Here is a 26,322-nt window from a genome sequence, read left to right as displayed (position 1 = left end):
ACAGGTTGGATCACCAGTGGAGAAAGTGAGTATAAAAGGTGATGTTCTGGTTAACACACAGGCTTTTGTTTATAGGACGTTTCAAGGATGCAGGCTGTGGATGGAGCCAAGAAAGGATTTGACATGATGATTAATTTGATTTCATTCCTTAAACACAGGTTTAAGCTCCGGAGCATTTATACATAATATGATAGGACTAAACTTTTCTTTTAATTGCCTAACCTGAGTGCAAGATTTTGAGTTTGTAACACATGAGATGTGTCACAAAAAGGGGGGTGTTAATATATGCGATTAGCTACATGAAATGTGTTCTTTTAGGGTTACTAGGCAAATGTCTACGTGACCTTTACCTAATAACCTTTGTGATGATAAACTTGTTTACCGACTTGCTCTCTTGTAGAACAGACAGACTTAGAAAAGGGGAACCTCAGCTCTGAGTTCTGAGAATAACTCTGTTAAGTGGACAGGAAACACGCCGAGACAGCAATATAGGGCAAATATGTTTGAGCTTGTAATTAAATGTGGGCTTGAAAAGAGGAAGCAAATTTGGTACAGGACGTGCTTGAGATGATCAGACGAGAGAAGGAGAAGGTCAGGAATAGTTTAAACTAAGATTGAGAAAGTAAATGGGGTAAAAGGGGTGTAGCTTCAGGGCAGTTCACAGCCTGGCGTAAGCGCAAGGTGCTGTCACACAGCTTAAGTTATTTGGTTGATTTATTTTATGACAAAATAATAACAAATGAAGAACAATACAGAATCCAAATCTGAACCAAAGAACAAAATAGTGAAATGTGGATTATTGGGTTTTTCTCTGTATATAGGAAGTATTTGTAATGTGTATCTGCTAATGAAGGCTTGTAGAGGCCAGTTTATACTCACAAACGAGTGTTCAGCCAGACTGAAAAACAGGAAGCTTTAGTGCACAAGGCATATTAATAAATATAGACATAAAAAGAGGAACTCCCCATATAAACAACGTTCAAAAATGTGTGAAGTGTAAAGTACCGAAATAACACTATATAAGTCACAGTTGATGATTTTAATGTTAGAGAGCTCTTGCAACTGGCGTCTGAGCTGTGCAGAGGTCTCTCTTAAGACAGGTACTTAGGTAGGTTAGCATGAGGTTGAGTTAATTTTATACACAATGCATAACTGTGCTTGTTTAGGGTTGATGTTCTATCCAAGAGGGTTTTAAGCTTCACTGGTGAGAGTGTCCAGGTGATACATGTTGAGGATGATGAGAACATAGCAGGTGAATTGCACGCACGCTTACAAACACACATGATTTTATATAGGCCAGGCCAGAGGCCTGGACTTGATGTAGCTTTCAACTTTACAGCTCCTAACTTGTAGGAATGGCGTGGAGTGTAATGAATGAATGCAAAACATGCTTACAGACACAATCATGACAGGGGTTTATTTTACAGGGTAAAGGTGGACCACAGGTTGCTTTGTTTCTGCTTAGCAACTCCTGAGGTAAATGGTGTTAAAGATAAATATGCAATAAGTGAACAAGAAATGTGTGAAGGTGAGCCGGGTGAAATAAAATGTCGTAGATAATGGAAACTTGTTTAACTGGCATTAACAGTAACCTTTGCATGTTATGTATATGCTTGAAGCCAAAGGAGGCATAAATCCAGATAGAAAACTTTGAAGTGTGCTTTTTAGCGGAGATTTAGGCTGACATGGGGATGGTGTGCATTTTACTTGGGTTGTGTTTAATAAGACTAAAAGCGTTGCTCACACACATAAAGAGTATTGAGATTAAATAAAGTTAATATAATGGATAGAGCCCGGAACATGATAATACATAAGTAAAATCAAATGTAATGTTTGATTTCACTTTTATTGGGAAAATAATTAGCCAAGAAATGTGTATTGAATTCTCCACATACTTTGAAACTGCGCAACTCTGAGTGGGCCATGCAATCAAGCAACTGTTACATATCTGTATTAAACTAGCCAACATAGACTCACCACCACATGATGTTGCCCTGCAGCGGGGCAGAAAATCATTTGCAAACCAGGGATCTTAGGTTGATTATCATATTCTTACTTATGTACACACACACACACACAGAAGAGAAAAATTTCAAAACAAAACAAAAATAACTCGCTTAACCTGTCAAGCACAGGAGCAAAATAAAATGTCTTTGGGCTCTGTTAAAATTTCTTTAGTAAAGTGTAAAAGGCCAAACCTAGGAAGTTCGGCAAACAGGAAAGTTCCTTGAGTATCAGGAGTTAATAGTCAGGAAACATTTCTCACTTTAACGCCTTTTTTCTGAAAAACCACTGACTCATAGATGCAGATAGACATACAAGTGCACATACATCCAGATGTGCATTTAGACATTAAAAGTGTAGAGGCATGTACACACAGATTGGCAAACCGGTACAGAGTCTAACTGAAGAGCTTAACAAAGTAGACGTGGCAGTAGGGTTTGTGATTTTGCCTGATATGATATTGTGAACCAACTTTGAATAATGACAGGAACCTGAGATGAACACAGTAAGTTAGTAAGGTTAGCAGAGAAAGGTTGTTTGTTTTCTATCCCTTACAGGAGAAGATTTCCACTAGAGAGAGACCCAGAAGAGGAGCAGAGACCACTTAAGCATGAAGTGTTTTCAAGTGGGGGCTGGTGTTTTATTGCTGGACCACCTAGAGGACATGAGGTTGTTGTCGGATTTGCTGAGTCAGGGGGCGGCTAGAGAGGGTCAGAGCGAAGGTAGTGGACCTGGGAATGGTGTAGTGACGTCTTTGGAAGACGTCAAAAGGGGGAATTGTGGAATTACAGGGATTATTTTGCATAACCATCATCTTATCATTGCATTAATTATCATTTCATCAAAATGTGTTTATTGAAGCTGCTGGCATTATGTTATAATTTATATTATAGGGGTTATCATAATCAAATATTAACATGTTTATTACAGATGCAGTTATAACTACTTTAAAATGATTGAGTTAAATATATGTATCATAACTCATAGGCTGAGTACATGGTTACAGTAAAATAGTAGCTGAGCAAAGGCCTGAATGTATTCAGCTTCTTGTGGTATTTGAGTTTGCTTAGTTACAGGTGACGTAAGGATGTCCAGTCCATGGTGACCTCAAAGGCCTTAGGTCATCACCATATTCGGAAGAGTATGCCACAAGGAGGAACCTCTATGTTGCATTTAATTCTTAAAATACATGAATGTTCTGTACATGCAAATTATGTGCTTGTAAGCGCAAGAAGGGCGTTACAATACCCTGATGTTATAAAAGCAATCTAGAGTGTATTTTGGGCAGAGATGTACAACTGTTCTGCAGTTTGCACCTCTCCACGCTGCGTGTATTCATTAAAACCAATTGTTTGAACCACCTCTTCTGGACCATCATTGTTTTACTCTCATCCTCAATTTCGGACTCGTAACACATGTCAGTGGCAAATAAAAAGTTAACACAATTAACTGAACAGCAGTTAGATATTTTGGAGAGAAGTAACTTATTAATGATTTCCTGAAACGGCACAGTCTATCACAAGAAACTCATTGAGGCTGCATAACAGACCTGCATAATTCAGTTATGGAACTATTAAGATACTGTATTTATTTATTTTTTTAAAGTACACATTTTTGCATTTACTTGTTGATTTCTTTTATATTTTCCTTTTGTAAATGAATGTGTATTTCCTAAAAAAGACTGATTTGACAGATTTCTGTAAACAACATGTAAAAAGATTTAACACTTGATTTGGTGCATAAAGTTTGCTACTTTGTCAACTGTCTTGATGAGTTGTTTCTTATCTCATATGTTAAAACCACATCTATATTACGTCTTGAGCTTTTTCTCTCAACCAAGTTTGCAAATGTTTTTAGTAACATTTGCAAACTGTGCAAAACATCAACTTCCCAAAAGACGTTCCTACACTAGCTCCTTGAATGATAGTCATGTCATAAGAGTGCTTATCAAACAAGTGTACCTCCTCTCATAAAAGGTTAAGAAAATGAGTGGCTTGATTGTTTCTATATGTATCTGACAAAATAAATAAATAAAAATGACTCTATCGGGAAGTGACAAAGTCTGGGTGAATGGGAATAAGGATATAACCAATGATGGAATGCTAGAAGCTTGATTGCCAATGGTCCTTATTTGAAGCAACTCATTTTCAGTTAGAATGAGGAAACAGATCCTCCAGGTGTCATGGAGGTTTGTTAAAGATATCATCACTTACAGGGTAATAGACACTGGTTTTGAACGGGACATTAGATAATCCATGCAGAAAAGTGGAGCTCAACTGACTTGACAAAATAGGTGTAAATAAAAGGAGCGCTCTGTGGTGTAGAGGCATCAGTGCACGTATGTGTTAAGGGGAAATGGCAACAGCGATTTCAAAGGTCAGGTGGTTCAGACCTGAGAGAGTTCCACAGGAGCGTGGATTTTTGACATAACAGACATAACAGAGAAATTTAACAAGCAAGATAATTATTACATGTGTGAAGTTTGTGGCAGTATTGTAACATAAATCTTTCACGGGAAAATAATTCAGGGTGTAAAATCAGAAAGTTAATTCCTAAATAAATGGGAATGGCAAAGAGGAAAACTGGTAGAGAGGATGTGGCACTAAGAAGAAAATGGCATACGTTTGCTGTTGTGCACTGTTCCAGTAGTTTAACTGAGGAAAGGTGCAGGGGGAAAGAACCCCCCCCAAAAAAACATGATTCAATAATTCGTATTTGGACTTATGTTTTTACCTTTGTGGATTACCTGCCAACACATAGCCAGACGTTTCACTTTAAGTCCAGTCTTCTGTCTTTAGTGTAATTCTCAGCCCAACACATCATTATTATTATTATTATTATGACACATTATTGTCCACGAATCATCTATTTTTTTATTTCAAGGGGAATGTAATTTGTTTTTCAGTTTTTGCCTATTACATTTTCATATCACATTACATTTTGTCTTTAAACCAAAACAATGATATTATTTCTTTATGAAGAAAAAAAGTGCTGAACTGATAATACATTTTTAGAAACAATTTTACTTAGCATGTATGTCAGGGACGGGATAAAAGAGAGAAAACTACATACGCTTATGTATGTGTAATGCAAAGTTATTAAGGGCTAGTTTTTGCAACGTGTGAGTGACGCGCAGAAGAAATATGCTGTGGCCGAATTCAGGGGAAGGATGCTCATAAGGACACTACCTACCTACGTCACAAGGTAGTGTCCTTAGATGGACGGGTAGTCAAGAAGTGAGCAGCTGTGGACAGCCCCCTTTTTTTCTCCATAGAAACTTTATTGAACAAACAATGAGTATCAACATAACAGATGGGCTGTGGACAGCCTCCTAGCCTTCAACTCCGCCCTTACTTGCGTGTTTTTCCGGTCGCTAGCGCCACAGCGCGAAAACTTCAAAATGGACCCAGAAATGTCGCTCTGTTGTTTGGACAATTTTAATTCTCGAGGAGCTAGAAAAACCTTTAAGTTGCTTGAAGCTTCTCGGATGAGAGGTGAAACGTCTTCAAGCAACTTAAAGAAGTCCAGACACTTTGCAAACTCCTTTGACTACGATGACCTGGATGACTGAGAACCTTCACAGACATAGAAAAACCTTATCGTCGTCACCCGCACGTTTTGTACCTTAGGCTCATCAGAGACAATCATATCCAGGTAAAATAATTTCCTTTAATCTACACGTATTTAGGAATTACTTAGCTAATTACACGGATAATTGAATTATTGCCAGCGTTGAGCCAAAAAAGTGTTCGCCTGCCAAAACTGATTTCCAATGTTTCCGTGTGTAATATCTTTATGTATGTTGGTAAATAGACTTCGGTGAACATGGTTTACAAAGGGGTTTTATATATACAATATGTTGTTCAAGTATCTTTATAACTCTGGTTATAATGTAAGTACAATTGATATATTTGTTGCGCTGTCTGCTAACCTCTTGACCAAATTACTCTTAAAAAATAGATTTCTTATGTCAACAAGATTGTTTGTGAACTGGATAAATAAAGGATATATAAAAGTCTCTGCCAAAAACTGATTGCAGCTTCTACCTTGTTACAGGAATGCTGCTCAAAGTAACTTGATATCATTAATGAGGGATACATTTGACATATGTTTCACGTATGCCAACAAGTTATTCATAGCAGGTTAAATACGAGCAATCAGTTTAGGGCAAAAACCGGAAATCTTTTTTGGCACAACATCGGTCATTCTCACACATGTCCTGTATCATATAAAATATATAAACTAAATATCTTTGAAACGTATAGAATCTAATCTTTTGTTTGTTTGTTTTTTTACATAGCACTTTATCAAACAGTTGTCTGCTACAGAGTTACAAGTATTATACTAATAATATAGCATCCACCATCTCCTCCTTGCATATTTCTGAAAACATCTTAGTGATGTGGCAGCGGTCGATTGAGCCAGCCCTGCAAACCCTGTGGATGGACGATGCAGTGGACAGTGGGAGGAAGCATCCTAAAGCTCTATTTGCAGACCACCCTGTGTGATTCTCCACTCGCCGACCAGAAAAGACAAACCGCAGGTCTCAGTTGCAGCACCCCATCCATGTCTGATCTCGCTCCGGCAGATTCAGCAACACTGCCAGAGACTTCCTGTAATCTATTACAGTTGTTCAAGAAACGGTCCAGGAACAGGTCACTCAGGTTAATCCTGTGTGCACAACTGAAAATATTGTTTTTCCATCTTTACATACTGTGTATTTGAAATATTCCTGTTTAATTGTTATTGTTATTTACTTTATTGCTATCAAATAAATATCCAAGTAATATTGTTCAAAGTTAGCGTTATGTTCATACATGTTACAAATGCCTGTAAATCAAATTGAGTTCAGTGACAATCACTGTTTGTTTGAATCAATTTATTAATAACATAAAACCTTTAAACTAATGCAACACATATAACAATGTAACAAATATATTCAAATAAATACATTTCTCAATACATAACTCATTTTGGAACTAATCTTTCTAGAAGTGAAAACAGTCTGTCCGTCCTCTCCCTGCTCTCCTCTCCTCAGCCTCTCCTTGCTGCCTCATGTCCTCTCTGATGAGGTCTAGCAGCTCATCATCTCTTTTCCTCTTTCTCCCTGTCGTAGGTGGCTGACTCGCTTCGTCATCGCTGTCGTTTTGGTCACCCACTGCTGCACTTGGCCCTGGAGTGTCCTCAGGGAGAGAGGACATTAGGCTTAATAGAAGGCATCTGTCCTATCACCTCATCCATGAGGGCAAACCAGGGCCAAGTAGCAGCAGTGGGCTTCCCACTGACCCCCTCTCCTGAGCCTGGATACTTGCAATCCTAAAGGCAGAGGAAATCAGAAATGACAGCAGGCAAATAAAAACACCACAACAACTCTTAGTAATTGCACATTTATTAACTTGTGTTCTTAAGAATTATCTTCTTGATAACACACATACGTACTTTTCGTACGTATGTGTGTTTTGTACGTATACGTATTCTTTAAAGTTATCTCATGTCTTCTGGCCTGCAAGGGGGTGACTGTCCCCTGCGGGCCCAACTTCTCCAGAATTGTCCTGATCACACACAACAAATAAGAGAAGAAAGGAAACCATGGCAACTATGTTAATCCCTAAACTCAAAAGTGTTCACAGCAGAACACCAGAGGAATACCGTCTGGACATCACAGGTTCTGTACAGCAGCGGTCTGAGAGTCGTTTGGTACCGAGCCACGAGAGTTGAGGCTCCGCTGTGAAATTTATGGTTTTCAGGGTTTTTATCATTAACTCGGTTTCCCTGGGTCTTTCCCTTGTTGTAGTTGTGCGTCTTAGTTTGAAAGAAATATTTACACGTTACCATAGCGACCAGAGAGCATTAAGCGGCAGAGAGGAGGATGTTACTCTGGCGCATTTTCAGGAGGACGCTGCTAAAAAAGTTACACAATTACACAGTACATTCACGTTTATTATTATATTTACAAAATACCACAGTTTTTGTCTTGGTCGGATCATTTTATGTGGTTGTATTTATCCATGATACCTTAAAGGCTGCTCCGTGTCTGACATAAACCGGTCTGTGGCGCAAAAAGGTTGGGGACCGTTGCTGTACAGCATGAAGGTTAACAGGACCGCACTCATATGAATATGATTTGTAAATTGATTTATTCTTGTACATCCACGCCGTAGCGGCCCAATTCTTCACCCCAGTGAAGAGGAGATCGTTTTCTCCTCGTTTTAATAAATTAAGCTGTTTGGTCTTTGTTCCCCACAACATATCACCAATTCGAAAAAATCAAAATTAGCTGTATGTAAGCGGCAATACATGAAAAATTTAAATTAAAGAAACATGTCTATGCAGATGCCCAAAGCTTAACAACACGACCGCTATAACAATTTAACTTTTGTACAACCAGATTTTCATATACTTACATTTGAAAGTGTTTTCTTCTCCTGCTTCGACAACCATCGTTATCAGAAACAAATCTCCTCTATGACCCGTAATGAATCCTGGGATATTGTAGGACACGAAGGATACATCGGACCCATCCTTAAAATTTGGGAAAAAGTAGGACGCATTTGTCGCCACATTTTGAGCACTCTTTGGCTGTGTCCCAATTCAGGGTATGCACGCTTGAAGTACGCACACTACGCGTACTATGTACGGTGCGTACATAGTACAAGTACCAGAAGTGCTTAAGTGAGAGGCTCGTGAAATGGGACGGTCTAGCCTTCATCGAGCTGTTCAGGTTGCCTAGCAACCATGATACTAACCGCGAGAAACGTGTCATACAGCTTTGTTTGACAGAAATGAAGGAGAAAAAATGTTTTGTTGGTCATTCATTTTTGTCATGACATCACTTTGATTATTTGAGTATCTGAGGCTGAGACCATGGGACTGTAAAACATGATAGTTGGGCTTCATTTCTGTACTGAACAGTCATTTTAAGATTAGTTAGTAAATAACAATCAGCTAATGTTGTTCATGAGACTAAAATCATCTCACTGTGGTGATGTAAATATGATATGGCCAATATTATATGTATTGTCAGATTATTATGGTATATATATATATATTACAGGATATATTACAGCAGTGAGCTTGAACTCTGGGTCAAAGATTAAAGTTGCAGTTATTTATATTTCCTATCACCTTAAATCTTCACTCAAAGACAAGCATCTTTGGCAGTGTATATGTAGATGTATTATACATGAGAGACGAATATTGTTCGTTTAATATGTTGGCATTTTTACATTTGGCTCAATGCTTACATATATGTGTAAAAAGGAAAATGTACGAGCTGTGAAAACTGTTTCTGATAGAATGAAGAGTAGACTGATATATGAAATATTCCTTTATTGGGTGAGAAAATCAGACCATGTCATAACTGCTTTAAGTCATACAGAATAGATATCAGAGCCTTAAACAGGCTGACTTCTGCTAAATGGGTCAAACTGGGCAGAAAGCATACAAACACATAACATTCTTATAGAATATGATGTAACACTCAACTTAGGTCAGAATATATAAAGCATATAAACAATCACAGCAATATGATGCAACAAACACAGCAGTACTACTAATCCAAAATACTCAAAGCTTCATAGAACTGAAACAAACATTTATTTTTAGCTCCATTCTGCTGCTGATACATACTTTAGGTTTCTGAACATTAAACTTGTTGCTGCCTTTCATAGTGTGTAACTTGAAGGCCCTGAGTACTTTCTCCCACACTGAAAACACTGGAATGATAAAATCATTTGAACATTACCTAATAAGACTGATTCAGGACAGACAATTAGTTATTTTAAACTTTTCTAGCAGTCCTTCACAAACAGGGAACAGTCTGTCTATTCTCTCCATCTGTCAGCTGCTGCTGGCTCTTCCTCCTCCTCTTCCTCACACACTGCTGAGTTTGTCCTGGTGGATCATCAGGGTGCAAAGCCCTCACAGATGATGTGCAGCAGTGGGTCCCTCAGTCTGTCCTCACTCTGGACACTTGCAGTTGTCATACATGGAAATCAAATGTGTGATAAGCTGCAGGATTCAAACACAAGTGTAACTTATAAATACATGTTCATGCTTTTATTCCACAATCAGAGAGAAAGAGAGAGAGCTCTCCAACCAAAATTCACTGAGCCAGCAGCAAAAGAAGCAGCAAACTACGCTTCACATTTGATCAATGTCGTCAAGAATTCCCTCTGAGTTTTGCTGTTTTGCTTCCATCACGACAAAAATCACACTTCATGCACAGCTCCCTCTCTCTCTCTCTCTCTCTCTGTACTTCAAGAACAGTTTCCCGTCTCAAATCTCTGTTTTCTGCATTATTCATTCGCTTATTACCCACCAGTCTACCGTTGTTTACAGCGCTGTCGGCCGCTGTCTTTTTCTTTTCTTTTTTTCAATGACTTAAATGACCTCGGACAAGAAAGCCTAATTTCTGCTGTTGTTCAATACTGAAGAAATTAAAACTTTTTAAAATTATGCAAAATTACAGAATATTTTAAGGTTATCTGCTATTAAAAGGCAAGTCAGAAAAATCTCCTTCGTGTTTTTCTGTGTTTTATTCTCAGTTACTTTGACACAAAGGCATCTACTGTGATGTTCACAATTCTGATGAAGTCTCACATGTATCAGTACTGATAAATGATCAGAATGATAATATTTCTGACTGTCTGAGGCTAAATTGAATCGAATCAGGACTTTGAGAACCGGAATCGAATGGATTATAGAAATCAGTGATGATACCCAGCCCTGGTGATGAGCCTAGGCCCGACAGAAGTGGATGTAGCTGTGGGTAATAAGAAAAGATGAAAAGAACGATTGATAACTTTTTTGTTAAGTTAAGGCCTGATCCGTCTAAAATTCATAGCCAGCTCTGACACGGTGCCATCAATCTTTGAATGCTGAAAAAGCAGCAGTGTATCCAGAAAACACATTATATCCTGCAATAAATGCACTGCCCAAGTGTCCCCTCTCCCCACTGCCTTTCAGCAGCATGCAACAGCAAACAGGTCGTCAGGCCAAGATGATGATTAAGTTTAACATTTTCTACAATATTGACAAAGCACTTTAAGCACAAGATTGTTAGTTAATAATTTAGAAATGAATATTGTCTGTATGGACTGCAACTTCCCCCCCAAAAAAAGTGCACATGTAAAACTGCGGTGTTAAGCGATGCGGTTGAAAAATTTGAGTGCGCCTAACTTTTGCGCACTTTTTGCCATGGGTGCGCGGATAGCAAAACGTTAGTCTAGAGCCCTAGGGAGGGGGTATTAACACCCAGTGAACAGTTCTTTTGTGTGTGTTTCATGTGGTGGTGAGGAATTATTCATCAGATCATTATGACATTAACTAGACTGCTTCCTGGAAACACTAGAACAAATAGCTTTATGTGTTATATTAGTGATAAATTGTTTTAATGTTTACTTCTTTGCCATTTTCTGTTTTTTATGCTTAATATTAAAATAAAGCTTAAATTTGGCATTTTTATTATTGGTATTATGTGACATAATTTCTCTTAGTCTCTTATTTTAGTTCTGTAACCTCTTTTTAACAGATTTATCTATTCAAGAATCCCCAGTACTCACACACACTTTCCTTCGTTTCTCTCAGCAGATTCGATGTGTGACTTGCTGGTGTCAAGGGCACCACCAGTGTGTCTGAAACTGGCCTTGTGCTGGATCATGGCAAACCTGATCTGGGCCACCAAAGGGCTGTCATTCTTTGCTTATGTGGGCCATGTGTAAGCACGTTTTGTGGGCCACATCCGGGCCATACCAATTTTGCTATGTGGGCTGTAGTAAAAAGTGTGGAATTGTGCAAGATTCTATGAATGATAAAAACAAGTAGCGCCATATGGTGGACGAATGTAAAAGTACGTATAGAACAAACGTTAAGGAATGCAAAAACTGACATTTTTTGTCCTTAAAATCAAATGTGTCGCTTTTGTGTAGCGTAGACATTTTAGTCTAATTAGAGGAACTGATACAAGTCTAAAATCCTTTTTTAAAGGAATATCTTCAGGCAAATATGAACTTTATTAATTCAGCACAGCCAAAATGGCATGAAAAATGTGACTGAAACTGTGCCAATGCTTCTTTAAAAACTCAGGGCATGAATAAATCACAAAGTTCTTATTATGCTCTAATCGGGCATGGTCTGTATTCCATTTCAGTTTAGTGGTCTCAGCCTGTGGTTTTGAAGTTATCCACGTCAGTGTCTGCAGGTCAAATGCTAGAAAGTCTTCTCCATCATAACCATACTGATTGTATCCGCTAACCTCTCCAGTCTCATTATTCCATTCACAGCCACTGACCCTTTGCAAAACATGAACACCTGAAAAAGTGAAACAGCAACAATCACATCTGCAGACACAAAAATACAGGTTCTACACCCACTATTACAGGAAAAGTGTGAAAGGCTAATATTGTAAAAGGTTTTTTCCCCTCTGGATTCTTTTTTTTAGTTTAGCAGTGTGGTGGGTAAAATAAATTAAGCTGAATATAACACTGATATGTAGTCTAAATTATTGTTTTACCTGATCCAAGTATCTTAGTGGTTGGTGACATGTTTGCTATTTTAAAACAAACAATAATAATAAACAAGTGAAACAAATCCATACCTTCAGTTTGATTTAAATGTTGCTTCAAAGTCTTAATAGTACTATCTTTGAATTAGTGATGAAAAGTTGAACACTGTGAAATGTACTCCTGCAGGAGCTCAGGCTCATCCTCAAAGAATTTAATCCAGTCTTTCTTGATGTCCTCTCCTCTTCTGCTATTCCAGCCACCAAACTGAACGTCATCAATAAATCCAACACCCACAAACTCAGGGATGCTCTGGGCTCCAGTGGTTTCAGTGAGTAAATACTTCAACGAATGTTTTGCTGCAAAATTTATGGGACATTGAATTAGGTGACAATGGTTTTATATAAGTTTTTTCATCATTTAAGAAGATTAAATATTAACTTATTTCAGGTTCAGCATTAGGGTTAGGGTTAACTGGCAGCGGTTTTAATAAAAAAACATTGGGGAGCCACCAAGTAGTTAAATGGTGACATTGCTATTTTAAATCACATTTCAAGTAATCCATAAGTGACTCTTGTTACTCCTTAGATGAAACAGGCCTCCAAACATAGTGAATTAGTTGTATAAAGCACTTTGAGTGCTCAGATAGAGTACAAAAGTGCTATATAAGAACCAGTCCATCTACCAGTTAATTTCTTGTCACAGCTTTGATTACATTCTGCTGTGATGGGCCATCAGAATCTCACAGTCAAATAGCTTAAAGGAGATATGAAACGCTCCACATATAAAGGGCAAATTACATCATGGAGCCCTGCTCTCAAAAACTCACATAGATGTAACTCTGTGTGTGGAGCTGGATTTAAGAAATAAGTGCTTCAAGTTATAAAAACATGTTTAGCGCCATCTTCTGTCAGTACTGAACATAACATCACGTGGTTTGTTGGTTGGTTGCTGCTAATAGACTTACACTGTTAGCTAATTAGCTAATGTTAGCTAATTAGTGACAGAATTAATAACTCAGAAGAAAATAATGACACTAAAACTGTGCTGCAACAATGAGTTTTATGCTAACAAACCGAGGATATACTGTCCACTTTCACTGTCTCTCTTTAGCAGTAATTGACTATTTGCTGTGTAGCTAGCTGCACTCAAATGGGAAAGTCCAGCTGTCAGCTGTAATGTTAAAGCACTTTCTAAATGAGGACTGTGTGGAGGAAACACTGTTTGAGTCATGTGACAGTTTTTTCACAGGACAAGCTGGAGTCAGAAACTGATTTTTCTTCCTGGCTGTTTGTACCGAGCAGCACCATCAGCTGCAATCAGCGCTATGTAATAAAATATTCTTTCTTTGTTCAAACAGATGCAAAGTGTTATATTTTTGGTGTAATACACATGTAATAACCCTTGATTTGTAAACTGTTTGGTTGTGTTGGAAAAAGAGAGAATATTTTATTGTATAACACCTGGCTGATTGCACAGCCGGGTACACCCAGCCTGGTGAGGAAAAACTGGAGTGTATGTGTGTAGATCTTCCCTGGACCCATCCCTGTAATATTGTATAAAAGGCCCCAAAGTTCATAGAATAGTTTACTGGTGTTTATAAGTTTATATAAGTTCATTTAATATTCAGTCTTCTGTCAGTTTGGGCCAGCCCACCTTCTAGTGATATCATCCGGTTAGTAAGGTGGGCAGTTTAATGTCGGATGAGCAGTGTTGGTCTGGAGGGGTTGCACTAATTCCTGGGGAAGGTTATGTGTGCGTAAATGACAAGTGAGTATTGACCTGTGTTGTATTTTGCCTTTGTTTGTGTCAGTACTGTAGTATGTTTACCATTTAGGAGTTAATGTAGTCCGTAGTTGGAGCGGTAGGCCACGCATGCAACACGTGAGTTCACCCTCATTTCATATGCTAACTTATGTCGTTAGCTTACCCCGGTTTAGCTTTGTTGACGCATGTACGGCCGCTCGTATGTCCATAACGTCATTCCTGTGTTATCAAACCTTCTCTGTATGTTGTACGTGATGCTTGTGATTGTTTACTTTAAAGTAGCGGAGTTTGTAGTGTACAATTAGGTACGAGGATTAATAGAATAGCGATCGTAGTTTGACCGGAAGGATCGCGTTCCCGCTTGCCCTTCACAATAAGAGCATTACGGCTGATTATAATGGGGAAGCTTTTATTTTGTACAACTACCGGAAGTAGTTCCTGTGTACTGACGGTAACTTAACCTCGCACTAATGCGGTTTAGTTGCATAGTGTGAGCAGTTTGAAGTGTATTGTATTGTCTTATTTCTATATATGTGATTAGGTCAACTATGTTGGATCATGTTTATATTTGAGTGTTTTACTTGTCTATTCTCTTTATTTATCTTGTATTTCCATTGTTTATTTCTTTTGTAGGAAACCACACACACACACACACACACCTATGTACACTCGCTGTGTTTACAGCCCCAGGAATTGAGTGTGGACAATAAAGTGCCTCAAACTGAACCTGAAGCTCCCTTCTTATTTCCTACTCTGGGATTATTTGGCCTTAAGCGGTGTTCTGGCCGACACACCGGGGTGACCGTAGTGCTCCAAGTCTGAATCAGTGCCACAGCCGTGCCTCTCTTCGATATCTCCACTACAAATATTGAACGAGCGAGTGAGCAAGAGGAGCGTCAGAGGAAAGGAGTTGGACTTTGCTGGGACAGTGGATTGTGTTTTGGACCATTTCCAATTTTCCAGCGACCTTGGAGCCCCGGACCAAACGTAACCAGAACGTAAGAAAATACAAAGATACATCAAGAAATCAAAGATTAACAATACAGAACAGAAAAGTCTGGGTCACAGACCCAGGACCGTGACAGTTTTAATGTATCATTTTGTATTCGTTGGTGTTCTAGTTTCAGTTTAGCTCATCTAGTTAATTTCCAGGTTGCTTTTTAGTCCTTTGTTTCTTAATTCTTTTTGTCATCGTCCTGGTTTGTGCGCCTATGTCATGTGCAATGTTCCCTCTAAGCTGCGCACGTGCGCAATTGCGCACTGCTGGCACGGTCTCTGCGCACAGAAAATCTGCGTTGCGCACAAAAAAATCTAACCTGAATTGAAATTAAAATTAATACTTTAACAATTCTGTTTTGCAGTGTTAGTCAGTGAGTGACTGGCTGCTCCCATATGGGATTAGAATGATGCCACCTTATCCCATAGTTCAGCCAATAATGCGTATATACGCAGCCAATCAACGTCGTTGACAGGCTATGACAGCGTCCTTATGTGCCGACACCGGTGTTTGAGCTGGCAAAGCGGCCTGGCTGATGTGGAGTGAAGCCACATTAATGACAACGTGTACAACCATTGGAGGTGTGAGCAGGACAGACGGAACAATTGACGGAAAAAGTGTGGACTTTATACCAGTTTCTAAATTGTGTTGACAGGCCACGTAAAACCAGAGTTATGATAAAAATATATGCAATGTTTGCTTTTCTTCCTGAATACTATCGTTGTTTATGTTTACTGCGGGAAGAAACGGTAAAAACGGCGTTTTATAAGGATAAAGCCCTCTCCACTTGTGAGCAAAAACAAACCCCTCCTATTCGTCCAAAAAAGTATCATGTCGACCAATCAAAACATGATATGGCAACGTGGCATCTAGTTGTTAAGAAACGGGGGGAAGTTTTAGGAGTGACGGCGGTGTTTTGAGATGTGAGAGATTTGAGGCGTTTGCGCAAATCTTGTGTAGTTAGTGTGTAGTGTAGTCAATAGTTTTGTTGTGTGTGTCAGAACAATGAGGCGACTGCTGAATGTTACAGGTGTTACAGGAGTGATACATCTCCTGTTGTCAGGCCTGCAGGTATCAGGCTTTTGTTCTCCTTTATCTCATAGTGGACAGAAATTATTTTTTGGAGTGGCACAAATAATTTGTGTGGCATCAGATTTGATGCAGAACAGCTGATTGTTCTGTAAATAGTTTGAAGTGTTAATTTAAAAAAAGCGCCTTGGCTGCATTTAAAAAAAAGCTGCAAAAAACTTTGTTGTTTGCCAAACTGAGTTACTTTTTTGAAGAAGTAACTATATAATTAATTGCTCAGCATTGGTCATTATATACTATATTTTGCAGACAGAGTTACAGGACTCTCTCCCAGACCACAGACTCATACTCATAATACAAGTCAGAGCTTTATAAAAAAAAAAAATTAAAAAAAGAAAGTTGTGTTTTCGAAATTGGAGTTCAAGTTATTTTTACTTCCAATAGTGTTAACATACTACACAGGTCCTGTGGCGTGTCCAGCGGGGTGGCCTGGGGGGGCACAGGCCACCCCCCCAACCAGACTGGCCACCCCAGGTGCCACCCCGAAGCCAAAACAATAAAATCCAATGAAATATCAAATGTACGATTATGTTTTCACAGTGAAGCTCAGATATCTGAGTGTAAGTGAATGCAGCATCGGCTTCTGCGCTATGAGCATCATGTTAGCAAAGGTAGGAGAGCCAAGCATGAAAGACAGCATCACAGAAAACAGGTTTTTGGCGAAAGATTAACAGTTTAACATAGCTGGACTGGCCATCGAGCATGGCGGAGCTTCCACGGCGGCTAGCAGGTGGATGAGGGAAGGGTAGGCAGGAGGAGGAGAGACCCGAGGCAGCTGCCGGTCCGAGTGTCAGGTGAACTGAACTTCAGGTAAGAAGTTATGACCTGCAGTCTATCTGGGTCAGATATAAACCAAGTTTAGGTGGAGTTTATTTTCGTTGTGCTGACTTTTTACAGTCAGTTACAATAACTTGTACTGCGTACTAGCTAGCATGACGGAATTTATATACAGCTGGGTGGGTGCTGTGATGTTACTGATGTTGAACTTTATTTTATTCATAAGGTTAGTTTGTAGAGTTGCCAACGGCTCCTTAAAAAATGGAATGGTCCCTCATTCAGAGACAATATTACGCGTTTGGTATTGAGCTGAGAAGAGACGCAGTTTGTCCCGAACTTAAGCTAGAATGAAAAAGACACAAAGCTGGAGTTATTCTGTGTCTTTACCCTGCACAGCTGCCTCTTCTTCTCTCATTCTCTCCCCTCCCTCTCCTGTTGCTACTTCAATCATGAAACTGATCAATGATCAGCTGATCGGCTTTTCTCTTGTTTGTTTATCGCCCACTTTGCACCAGAAAAGAAACCAGCGGATGTCGCGCTAAACAGCAGCAGCACGTTTAAGCTTGATCAGCTGTTGTTAGAATTTATTTAATATTAATTTCTAGTATCAGCTGATGTTTGCTGGAGCCACAGTTGTAAAAGCTGCTGGTCATGATATCAGTTTGGAAATGTGGTGAGAGGAAACATGCAGATGAAACCAGGAGATGTCCTTACTGAATCATCAGAGCTGAACAGGTGATGGAGAAACAGGTTTACCTTTTAGGTGACATGAATGAGTTGAAGGGAAGTTATGAACTGTTTCTGAGAGACAAATAACACCAGCATCCTTTTCTATGTAGCTGACAGCTGGTAACTGTGCAGGGGCGGATCTAGCAAAGTTATGCCAGGGGCCAGGTAGGGCATTAACAAGGAAAGGGGGCACAAAGAAATACTTTTCTTACTTATTCTCATTTAAAATATCTAGTTTTATTAAATAATTATCTGAATCTTGCGAACAAAGTTTTTATCTGATGTAAAATTGATAGAAATCATACATATACCAACAAGACAGTGTACATCACTGTCACAACAGCGTTGTTTTCATTCAAAGGCTTTATGGCTTTAATACCTGGTGGGCGGTCTCTGATCAAAATGCCCAATTTTTTGTCCCAGTCCAGCCCTGCAGGTTAATACTGGCAGTGTCACCATGCCAGCTGACTGTATTTCATCATCAGCCAGTGTTGTTCTTTATACATCAATATTACCAAAGTTTACCATAAGGCAGCATAGAAAGTATTTACTTGCTTTCAGGTTTCATTCAAATGTTACTCTTTTCATTTGTTTCCCCACTTTTTTCCTATTTCAAAATCAAACACCAGTTTGTAAGAAGATTATCTTCTTTTTTTAATTGGCAGATAAAGTTTTGCATTGGCTAATTTGGCAATTGTATGTTAAAAATGTTTGTATTTTAATATTCAAAAATGTTTTGCCCAAAACATATGTGCCCTATATGTCAGTAAAAATACTATGCAAATATTGCTGTCCTTGAATGCTGAGTAAACACTGACAAAGCACTGATTGTATCTCTTGTACTTCATCAACGCAGTATCTAAAAACTTTGCACCGTAGTGGTTAAAACCTCATTCTAATAAGAGTCAAAAGCAAATTCAGTTATTAGGTTTACAGGGTTATTGAATGATGGTTAACTGTTGGTAGAATTTTTTTTTAACATTATCTGCCAATTACATCTGCCACCCTTCTCCAAATCTGTGCCCCTACCTGGCCCCCCCAACAAAAATTTTCTAGACACGCCACTGCACAGGTCAATGACTAGATTTTTTAAAATTTTCATTGTAAGTGGACTAAAGCAGTTAATTAAAAGTAGTCTAACATAAATGTAAATGCTGTAATTTGATTATTTTAATAAACCATGTAACTTGGATGGATTCGATGCTGGCGTGACCACAGTGCACACGTCTGATGTCGCTCACAGTGGTCCAAGGGATCGCTCAGGGAGTTTGTGTGTTCGCTCAGACACGTGAAAAATTAGAGGGAACATTGGTCATGTGTCATGTCTGTGTGGTTATGTTGTCAAGTTCGTGTCATGTCTAATCTCGATGTTTCATGTTTTACTTTGAAAGAGTCTCGTGTTCCTTGTTCATTGTGAGTTTTTCTTTCATTGACTGAAGGGTACCAAAAATTTTGTCCATGTCTGTAAGTTATGTGTAATTATTTTAACTACAATGACTTGTACATGACTTCAGATTAACTGAAATTGATTTTAAATTTTTTTTAGATTTCTCACTCAGACAGATTGTAGTTAATAGGATTTAAAAGAGTTCAAATGATATTTTGTATATGCAAAATGTATAGCCCAATTAAAAAAAGACATTTATTTTATTTATTTTTAGTCTAACAGGGAAATTTAGAACTCAGCAATACACGGAGCTCAGCTTTATTTGAAAGGTCATTACATTTGGAGTGGATTTAAGAATGTTGGGATCCCAGGTGGTTGATATTGTACAACAACAAAAACACATGTAAATCACGCAAAAAGAAAGCAACACTTCCCTCTCCTGGTTAAATTAAAGTTAGACACAAGGACTATTTTTGAGTCAGAGAGAGGGTGCTATTGTGACCACCAATACATTTGATTTCAAATTTTTGAAAATTATGTTTTTATTTTTGTTTAATCCTCATTAAACATAATGATTAACTATTAACTAATGATTTGTAAATGCATGCATGTTCACATTTTCAAGATGTTTCCCCCCATTTAAAACTGAAAAATGTCCCACCTTTGTGTAGCCTGGCTTATAGTATTGTCATGTCATACCTGCCTAGCTAAATCCCTAAATACACTAAATTGCTGCTAATGGCTGATTGGCTGATTACATATTTGTGTTAATAAGCAGTTGAATAGATGTAAAGTGGCCGGTGATAATAGACCTTGAATTTGGTAATGAATCTTTCAGTACAATTTTTTTCTTCTTTCTTTCCTCTATTCCTCCGCTGAGAGACACTCTAGAGGTGAAATATACACAAATCAAAATAAGAAAGATGTGAGACGATGGGTATATCACTCCCCTGTCCCGAGATACTTAAACTCCTCTACTTGGGCAAAAATTCATCCCTGGAATGGGCACTCCAACCTTTTCCAGGTGAGGACTATGGCCTCAGACTTGGAGGTGCCAATTCTCAGTCTTGTCGTTTCACACTTTCTGCAAACCGCTCCAGTGCGAGCTGGAGGCCACTGCCTCATAAAGCCAAAAGAACCACATCATCTGAAGCAGAGATGAGATTCTGAGACTGTCCAAGTGGAAGCCTTAATCCACTTAGCTTTGCCTAGAAAGTCAAATGCCCACCGGAAACAAGTCTGGCAAAACAAGTCTTATTGCCGGCTATGCGGACCAAGCTCTTGGAACGATTGTATAAAGATTCGTGATGGGAATTGATAAGAATTTAGCAGTTACAATTCCATTATCAATATTAATTATCGATTCGATTCCTTATCAATTCTCTTTTCAGTTCTTACTGGGTTCTCATTGGTTCCATTTTGAGAGTCATCTCTAGGGATGGCAATTGATAAGAATGTAGCGATTCCAATTCTCTTATCAAATTGCTCTGCTTGGAGAGTCAACATGAATATATTGTGGAAAAACTCAGGTCAGGTTGTAATATCAATTTTGGAAATGAATAATAACTTTTTATTATTTAAATTAATACCTTCTTTACCTCTAGACTACCACAGTTATTTGTGGAATAATAAACAATAACTGTTTATCAGTCTGGTTGGAGTAGGTTGTAGTTAATGATTTTTAACAGTGTTTCATTCATTATTTCACTTTCATTGCCTATAAAAAGTTACAGAGATGAGGTGTTGCATCATGTGCGGTGTGTCAAATTCTGTGTAATATGATGTGCTCTGGACTTTAGCATCAGACAAGCAGAAAGCTTCAGAAGACAACTGACTGTACAGTTTAAACAGGAATATTTATTGGATCCTCGTACCTTCAGTGGTGTAGTGGTTAACCTGTTTGCTTAGTAAGTAAAAGGGCACTGCATTGTTTCCAGCTATCGAGTCGAATTCCTTTTATAGTTCTGTCAAAAAGGCATCTGGTGTGAGAGTCTGCCAAATCAAACATGCAGAGCTGCTGTGATGCTGTGATGATTCCTGTAGCCATGGAGCTGAAAGTTTTATATTTGTGGCACTAGCTTGGCACAGCTCAGATTGTTTGTCAAAATTCAACTGAAGGGTGTCGGAGTTTAAGATGCCTCAAATACTCAGAATGTGTAACAGACCAGGAAATACTTTCATACTGACAAACCTGTAAAACCCCCTGACTCGTCTCTCACTTTTTCAGTTTGATTCAAGAGGTCTAAACATGATAAGGATAATGATTCTGCTTTTTCTCAGTGACACGGCATCTGCAAGTAAGATCATAATTCATTATTATAAATATTTTACGTATGAATTTGCGTTACAAGATTGTTCTTAGTAAATACAGTAAAATGTGCCACCGAGCAGTAAAAATTCTCTGGGTTAAACAGGTAGTATCTGTACAGACTGTACAGACAAGCAAGAACGTGTTTTAGCAGATAGCAGCAGAAAGAAACTGAGCTATTAATAATTATTTAAATTAAATACACTGAATCATTTTAAAAAGGTATTTTCACTTTAGTTTTGTGGCTTCTCTTCTTCTGTGGTGGTTCATTTTCAGATTAAAACAGTTAAATCTTTTCTGAAATGATAAGAATAATATAGAATTCCATGTTTTTTCATTCATGGTTTTTAGTTTCAATTTTATTGTAACCACAACTCTTACTGATGGGAAAAAAATATTTTGACATATTTACATCATAAAATCTGCAAAGTTATAAATGTTCTAGGTTTTATATCAGATGCACACTGACAAAGTTTTCTAACAACTGAATATGTTTTTAAATGACTTTCCTAAATTTGTTGTTCGATTACTGGCACATATTTCATCTCTGTGTTATTTCCAGTTTACATATTCACAAGTCCAAATAGTCCATCTTCAAAATGTTTTGCAGTATTTTTATTGTAAAAAATGGAAAAAACATTTTCTAAGTGTAACCTAAGGGCAGACTGTGTCTGGATGATTGGCCTCAGAATCTTGTCTTTGCTTTTTGGAGATGATGTGGTTTAGTTGGTTTCATTGAGCGATGACCTACAACTAATACTGGGATGGCTTGCAATCAAATTTGAAGTAGCTGAGATAAGACGTGGCACCTTAAAGTCTCAGACCATGGTCTTAAGTTTCAAAAGGATGTCCACTCAGGTTTGAGAATGAATTACTGCCCAAAGTGGAGAAGTTCAAGTGTCTCACTGTCTTTTTCAAGAGCGAAGAGACACTGGAGCGGGACACTGACAGACCCTGTGCCGATTTATTGTGGTGCAGAGAGACCTGAGCATGAAAGTGAAGCTTTTAATTAAATGGTTGATCTATGTTCCCACTCTCACCCATGGTCAGCTCTGGGTATAGTGACCGAAAGAACGAGATCATAAATAGAATGGTGGAAACGAGGTGTCTTGAAAGGGTGGCTTAGAAATAGAGCTTGGAAGTATGGGAGGGGTTCAGAGTAGAGAAGGTGGGTTTCCTCCACATTAAAAGGACTCAGTTTAGTTGGTTTGGGTATCTGACCAGGATGCTTTCAAGGCACCTACTAGATGAGGTTTTTTTTTTTAATTGATCACACTCACAGAGTTGGATTACTCTAATGTAATCTCTTGTAATTAAGCTTTTGTACGAATCTGCTGAATTATACTCAAGGAAACATTTCTGATAATAGTTATGTTTAATTTAACTATTTGCTTATACTAGAAATGTTCTTTCCACAGCAAAACACTCACTAAATAGTTTCTTCACTGGATCCTATGAAGACCCAAATATCTCAGAGTTTATGGGTGTTATAGTGATCGATGGCATTCAGACAGTATACTGTGACAGAAACAGCAAGACACTGGAACCAAGACAGGACTGGATGAAGAAAATATTTGATAAAAATCTGAAGTGACTTCCTTCTTGAGTTATAAGATTCACAAACTTCAAATCAAATTGTGGAACATGATTAATTTACAAAGATTTATTAAGTCTTTTTTTAAATACATCTTTCTCTGCAGTGGTTCCCACAGTGTCTCTCCTCCAGAAGACTCCCTTCTCTCTAGTCACCTGCCACGCTACAGGTTTCTATCCTAATACAGCCATGATGTTCTGGAAGAAAGATGGAGATCCATGACCATGTGGAGAAAGGAGAGATTCTCCACAACCATGACGGGACCTTCCAGTTGAGTGTTAACATGAACACTTCATCAGTGCCATCTGAAGACTGGACGAGCTACAGCTGTGTGTTCCAGTTCTCTGGTGTGGAGAACAACACCGTCACCACACTAAACAAATCAACCATCAGGACCAATTGGGGTAAAAATAAAATTAGCAATGATGAAAGTGAGAAAGACAGTGCTCTGATGTTTTTGTGCTCTCAAAATAATAAAAAATATCATTACTGTTTATTGACTGGAGGAAAAGTTAGTCAGGGATGTGTCTGTGAAGGTTCTCAGTCATCCAGGTCATCGTAGTCTAGGGAGCTTTGAAAGAAAAGTGTCTGAACTTCTTTAGGTTGCTTGAAGACGTTTCACCTCTCATCCGAGAAGCTTTTTCAGTTCTAGGGTCAAATGGTGGGGAGTCCCAGATTTATGGTGGAGAGTCCCAGACCGTTGTGCTTTCATAAAGGACAAAGGTCTTTATCAAAGGACCTTTGTCCTTTATCAAAGGACCTCTTTATCCTCTTTATAAAAGGACCTTTGTCCTTTGATAAAGGATGCCAATGTTCACATTTAGGACAGAGAGGACAGATGGTTTGAAAGAGGAGTGAAAGAAGCCATTTATGTCCACTGTGAGCGACCATCTTTGAACAGAGGCAGTGGCTTATGACACCAACTGTCTGCTATCTATAATCCAGTTTTAAGATCCCTTCCCAGATGCCTTAACGCCCACTCACACCCTGGGCCATCTGACCTCAGGAAATCACATGATAGTGGGGCTATCCACCCAAAACCCTGGCTGATTGTGACCCACACCCGCTTTCACACCTTGGCTCATGTGAGGCTGATGTGATTAGGTAAATGGTAAATGGCCTGTATTTATATAGCGCTTTACTATCCAGTCATTCACCCATTCACACACACGTGACGGCAAGCTACGTCGTAGCCACAGCCATCCTGGGGCGCACTGACAGAGGCGAGGCTGCCGGACACTGGCGCCACCGGGCCCTCTGACCACCACCAGTAGGCAACGGGTGAAGTGTCTTGCCCAAGGAGATCACCCGTAGACGATCATCAGGGGGTCCTTTTGTCCCTCTTTGTGGGGATACTCCCACAGGGTTTAAATCTGGGACTCTCCACCATTTGTCCCTAGAACTGAAGAAGCTTCTCGGATGAGAGGTGAAACGTCTTCAAGCAACCTAAAGAAGTTCAGACACTTTTCTTTCCAAGCTCCTTAGACTTAGTCAGGGATGGTATAATAAGATGCAAAGAAAAAAACTGGCACCCTGCCTTAGCTATTATACTTCCACCCAGATTTGTGCAATTTCACTGGCTCCACAGGCCAAAAGAGGCAGCACCAAATATGTGGATAATGAACCTGAAATTTACATTTATTTAGCAACTAAGTGCCTTTTTTCAAATCCCTGGGCTGATGATAGGAATATCTCACTCTATTTCAAATTCACATTACTGTTATATATTATAATTATACTATATACTTGCACATATATATTATATACATATACTTCTGCAGACACACATACTCACATATATGTAACACCATAGAGATTACAGTATTGCATGAATACTCTGTGTCATAGGAGGAAGGATGTACTGTATATAAATTATGATCTAATTATGTTTTGCTCATGTTTTACTGAGCAGAAAGGCGTGCTGACACGAAGATCCCCGTCACTGCTGCTGTGGTTGTTCTTGTTCTTCTCATCCTCGTTGCTGCAGTTGGATTTGTTGTTTACAAAAAGAAGAAACGTGAGAGCTCTAAAGGAGGTGAGCTGGTATTTTTACAAAGAGTGGAAAACTGAAGCTAATAGTACACTAAAACAGGAAGGAAGCGATAATACAAGACTCGGTCCTTTCTTTGCTCTGAGGTGTCTGTGAAGAAAAATTAAATTCATACAGTACCAATTGTTTTCGGTTATTTTGTAGATAACGTCCAGTCCAGGATCAGAGGACTAACAGTGTGTTTTGCATTTCACAGCTCCTAACAACCTCTCTGAACTCTCTGAGAGACTGAATCCAGAGACCACATAAACCTGCACTCAGAGATTTCTTCACTTTTAAACAGTAAAAATCCCAGGAAAAAGTTTCAAAGCAGTATTATATGCATGTTGTTTAAAAAGCTTTCTTTTTTTGAATTCTTCTTTTGCATTTTGTAATCATTTGTAGGAAGTATATTTTTTTAATATGTGAAAGAATCCTGTTGACATTCAAGTAAAATCTATTTTTTATGTTTCAGCTTATTGTTAAAAATGTTAAAAATTTTCCTCAGATTTGCACATTTGTATTCACATATCAAGAGCCGCTGTAAAACATATTTTATATTATATATAAAAATACATGAATAAGGTGATGGCTTACTTTGTACTGTCAGAACAGTCTTGGTCGGGATTGATTCTCCAAGTCTCATCATCTAAACCCCTCAGCTGGTTTTTGGATGATGGTACTGAGAGTGTTCATCGGAGCATCCTCTGGACAACTTTCACTGATTGCTGTATCACATCCGTCTAAAGTGAAAAAAAGACACTACATACTTGTAACTGTAACAAACTACCTCGACATAATATATACAGTATTTTAAATTACAGATACTGGAAAAGAGGTGTCATTAACATCTTCATCCTGTTTAACGGTTTAAGCAGAGCTGAAAAACTGAAGAGTCAGATTCAGATTTGAAATGTTTAATGTAGCGATGAGGGCGAAGAATTTGTTGCCGTGAGCCATTTGTGCTTTTTCTGCACAAGTCAAAATCCGCTGTTATTCTTACTCTTTAACTTATTGATATCCATTTTGAAGTAGATATGATATTTATCAGCTCTCCTGTTTGTGATGGTCATGAGCACCTCATTGGTATCCTCGAGACACTGAGGGCTAATGATAATAATATCTGTTACGACCCGGCT

General features: G+C 38.6%; 1 protein-coding gene across 1 annotated transcript in view; it reads left to right on the top strand.

Moving 5' to 3' along the window:
- LOC120435923 (major histocompatibility complex class I-related gene protein-like) overlaps positions 1-25,865 on the top strand; it is a 36,516-nt gene extending 10,651 nt beyond the window's left edge. The window contains exons 6-8 of the mRNA XM_039606116.1: positions 23,482-23,558; positions 25,067-25,189; positions 25,401-25,865. Of these exons, the coding sequence (XP_039462050.1) occupies positions 23,482-23,558; positions 25,067-25,189; positions 25,401-25,453 (253 nt within the window). The 3' untranslated portion in view covers positions 25,454-25,865. The remainder of the gene's footprint in view (positions 1-23,481; positions 23,559-25,066; positions 25,190-25,400) is intronic.
- Positions 25,866-26,322: the final 457 nt, after the last annotated feature.

This window comes from Oreochromis aureus, linkage group 22 (assembly GCF_013358895.1).
Source record: "Oreochromis aureus strain Israel breed Guangdong linkage group 22, ZZ_aureus, whole genome shotgun sequence".
In the NCBI taxonomy this organism is placed as follows: domain Eukaryota; kingdom Metazoa; phylum Chordata; class Actinopteri; order Cichliformes; family Cichlidae; genus Oreochromis; species Oreochromis aureus.
The sequence above is the reverse complement of the archived record's forward strand: the minus strand, read 5'-3'. Positions and strand labels throughout refer to the sequence as shown.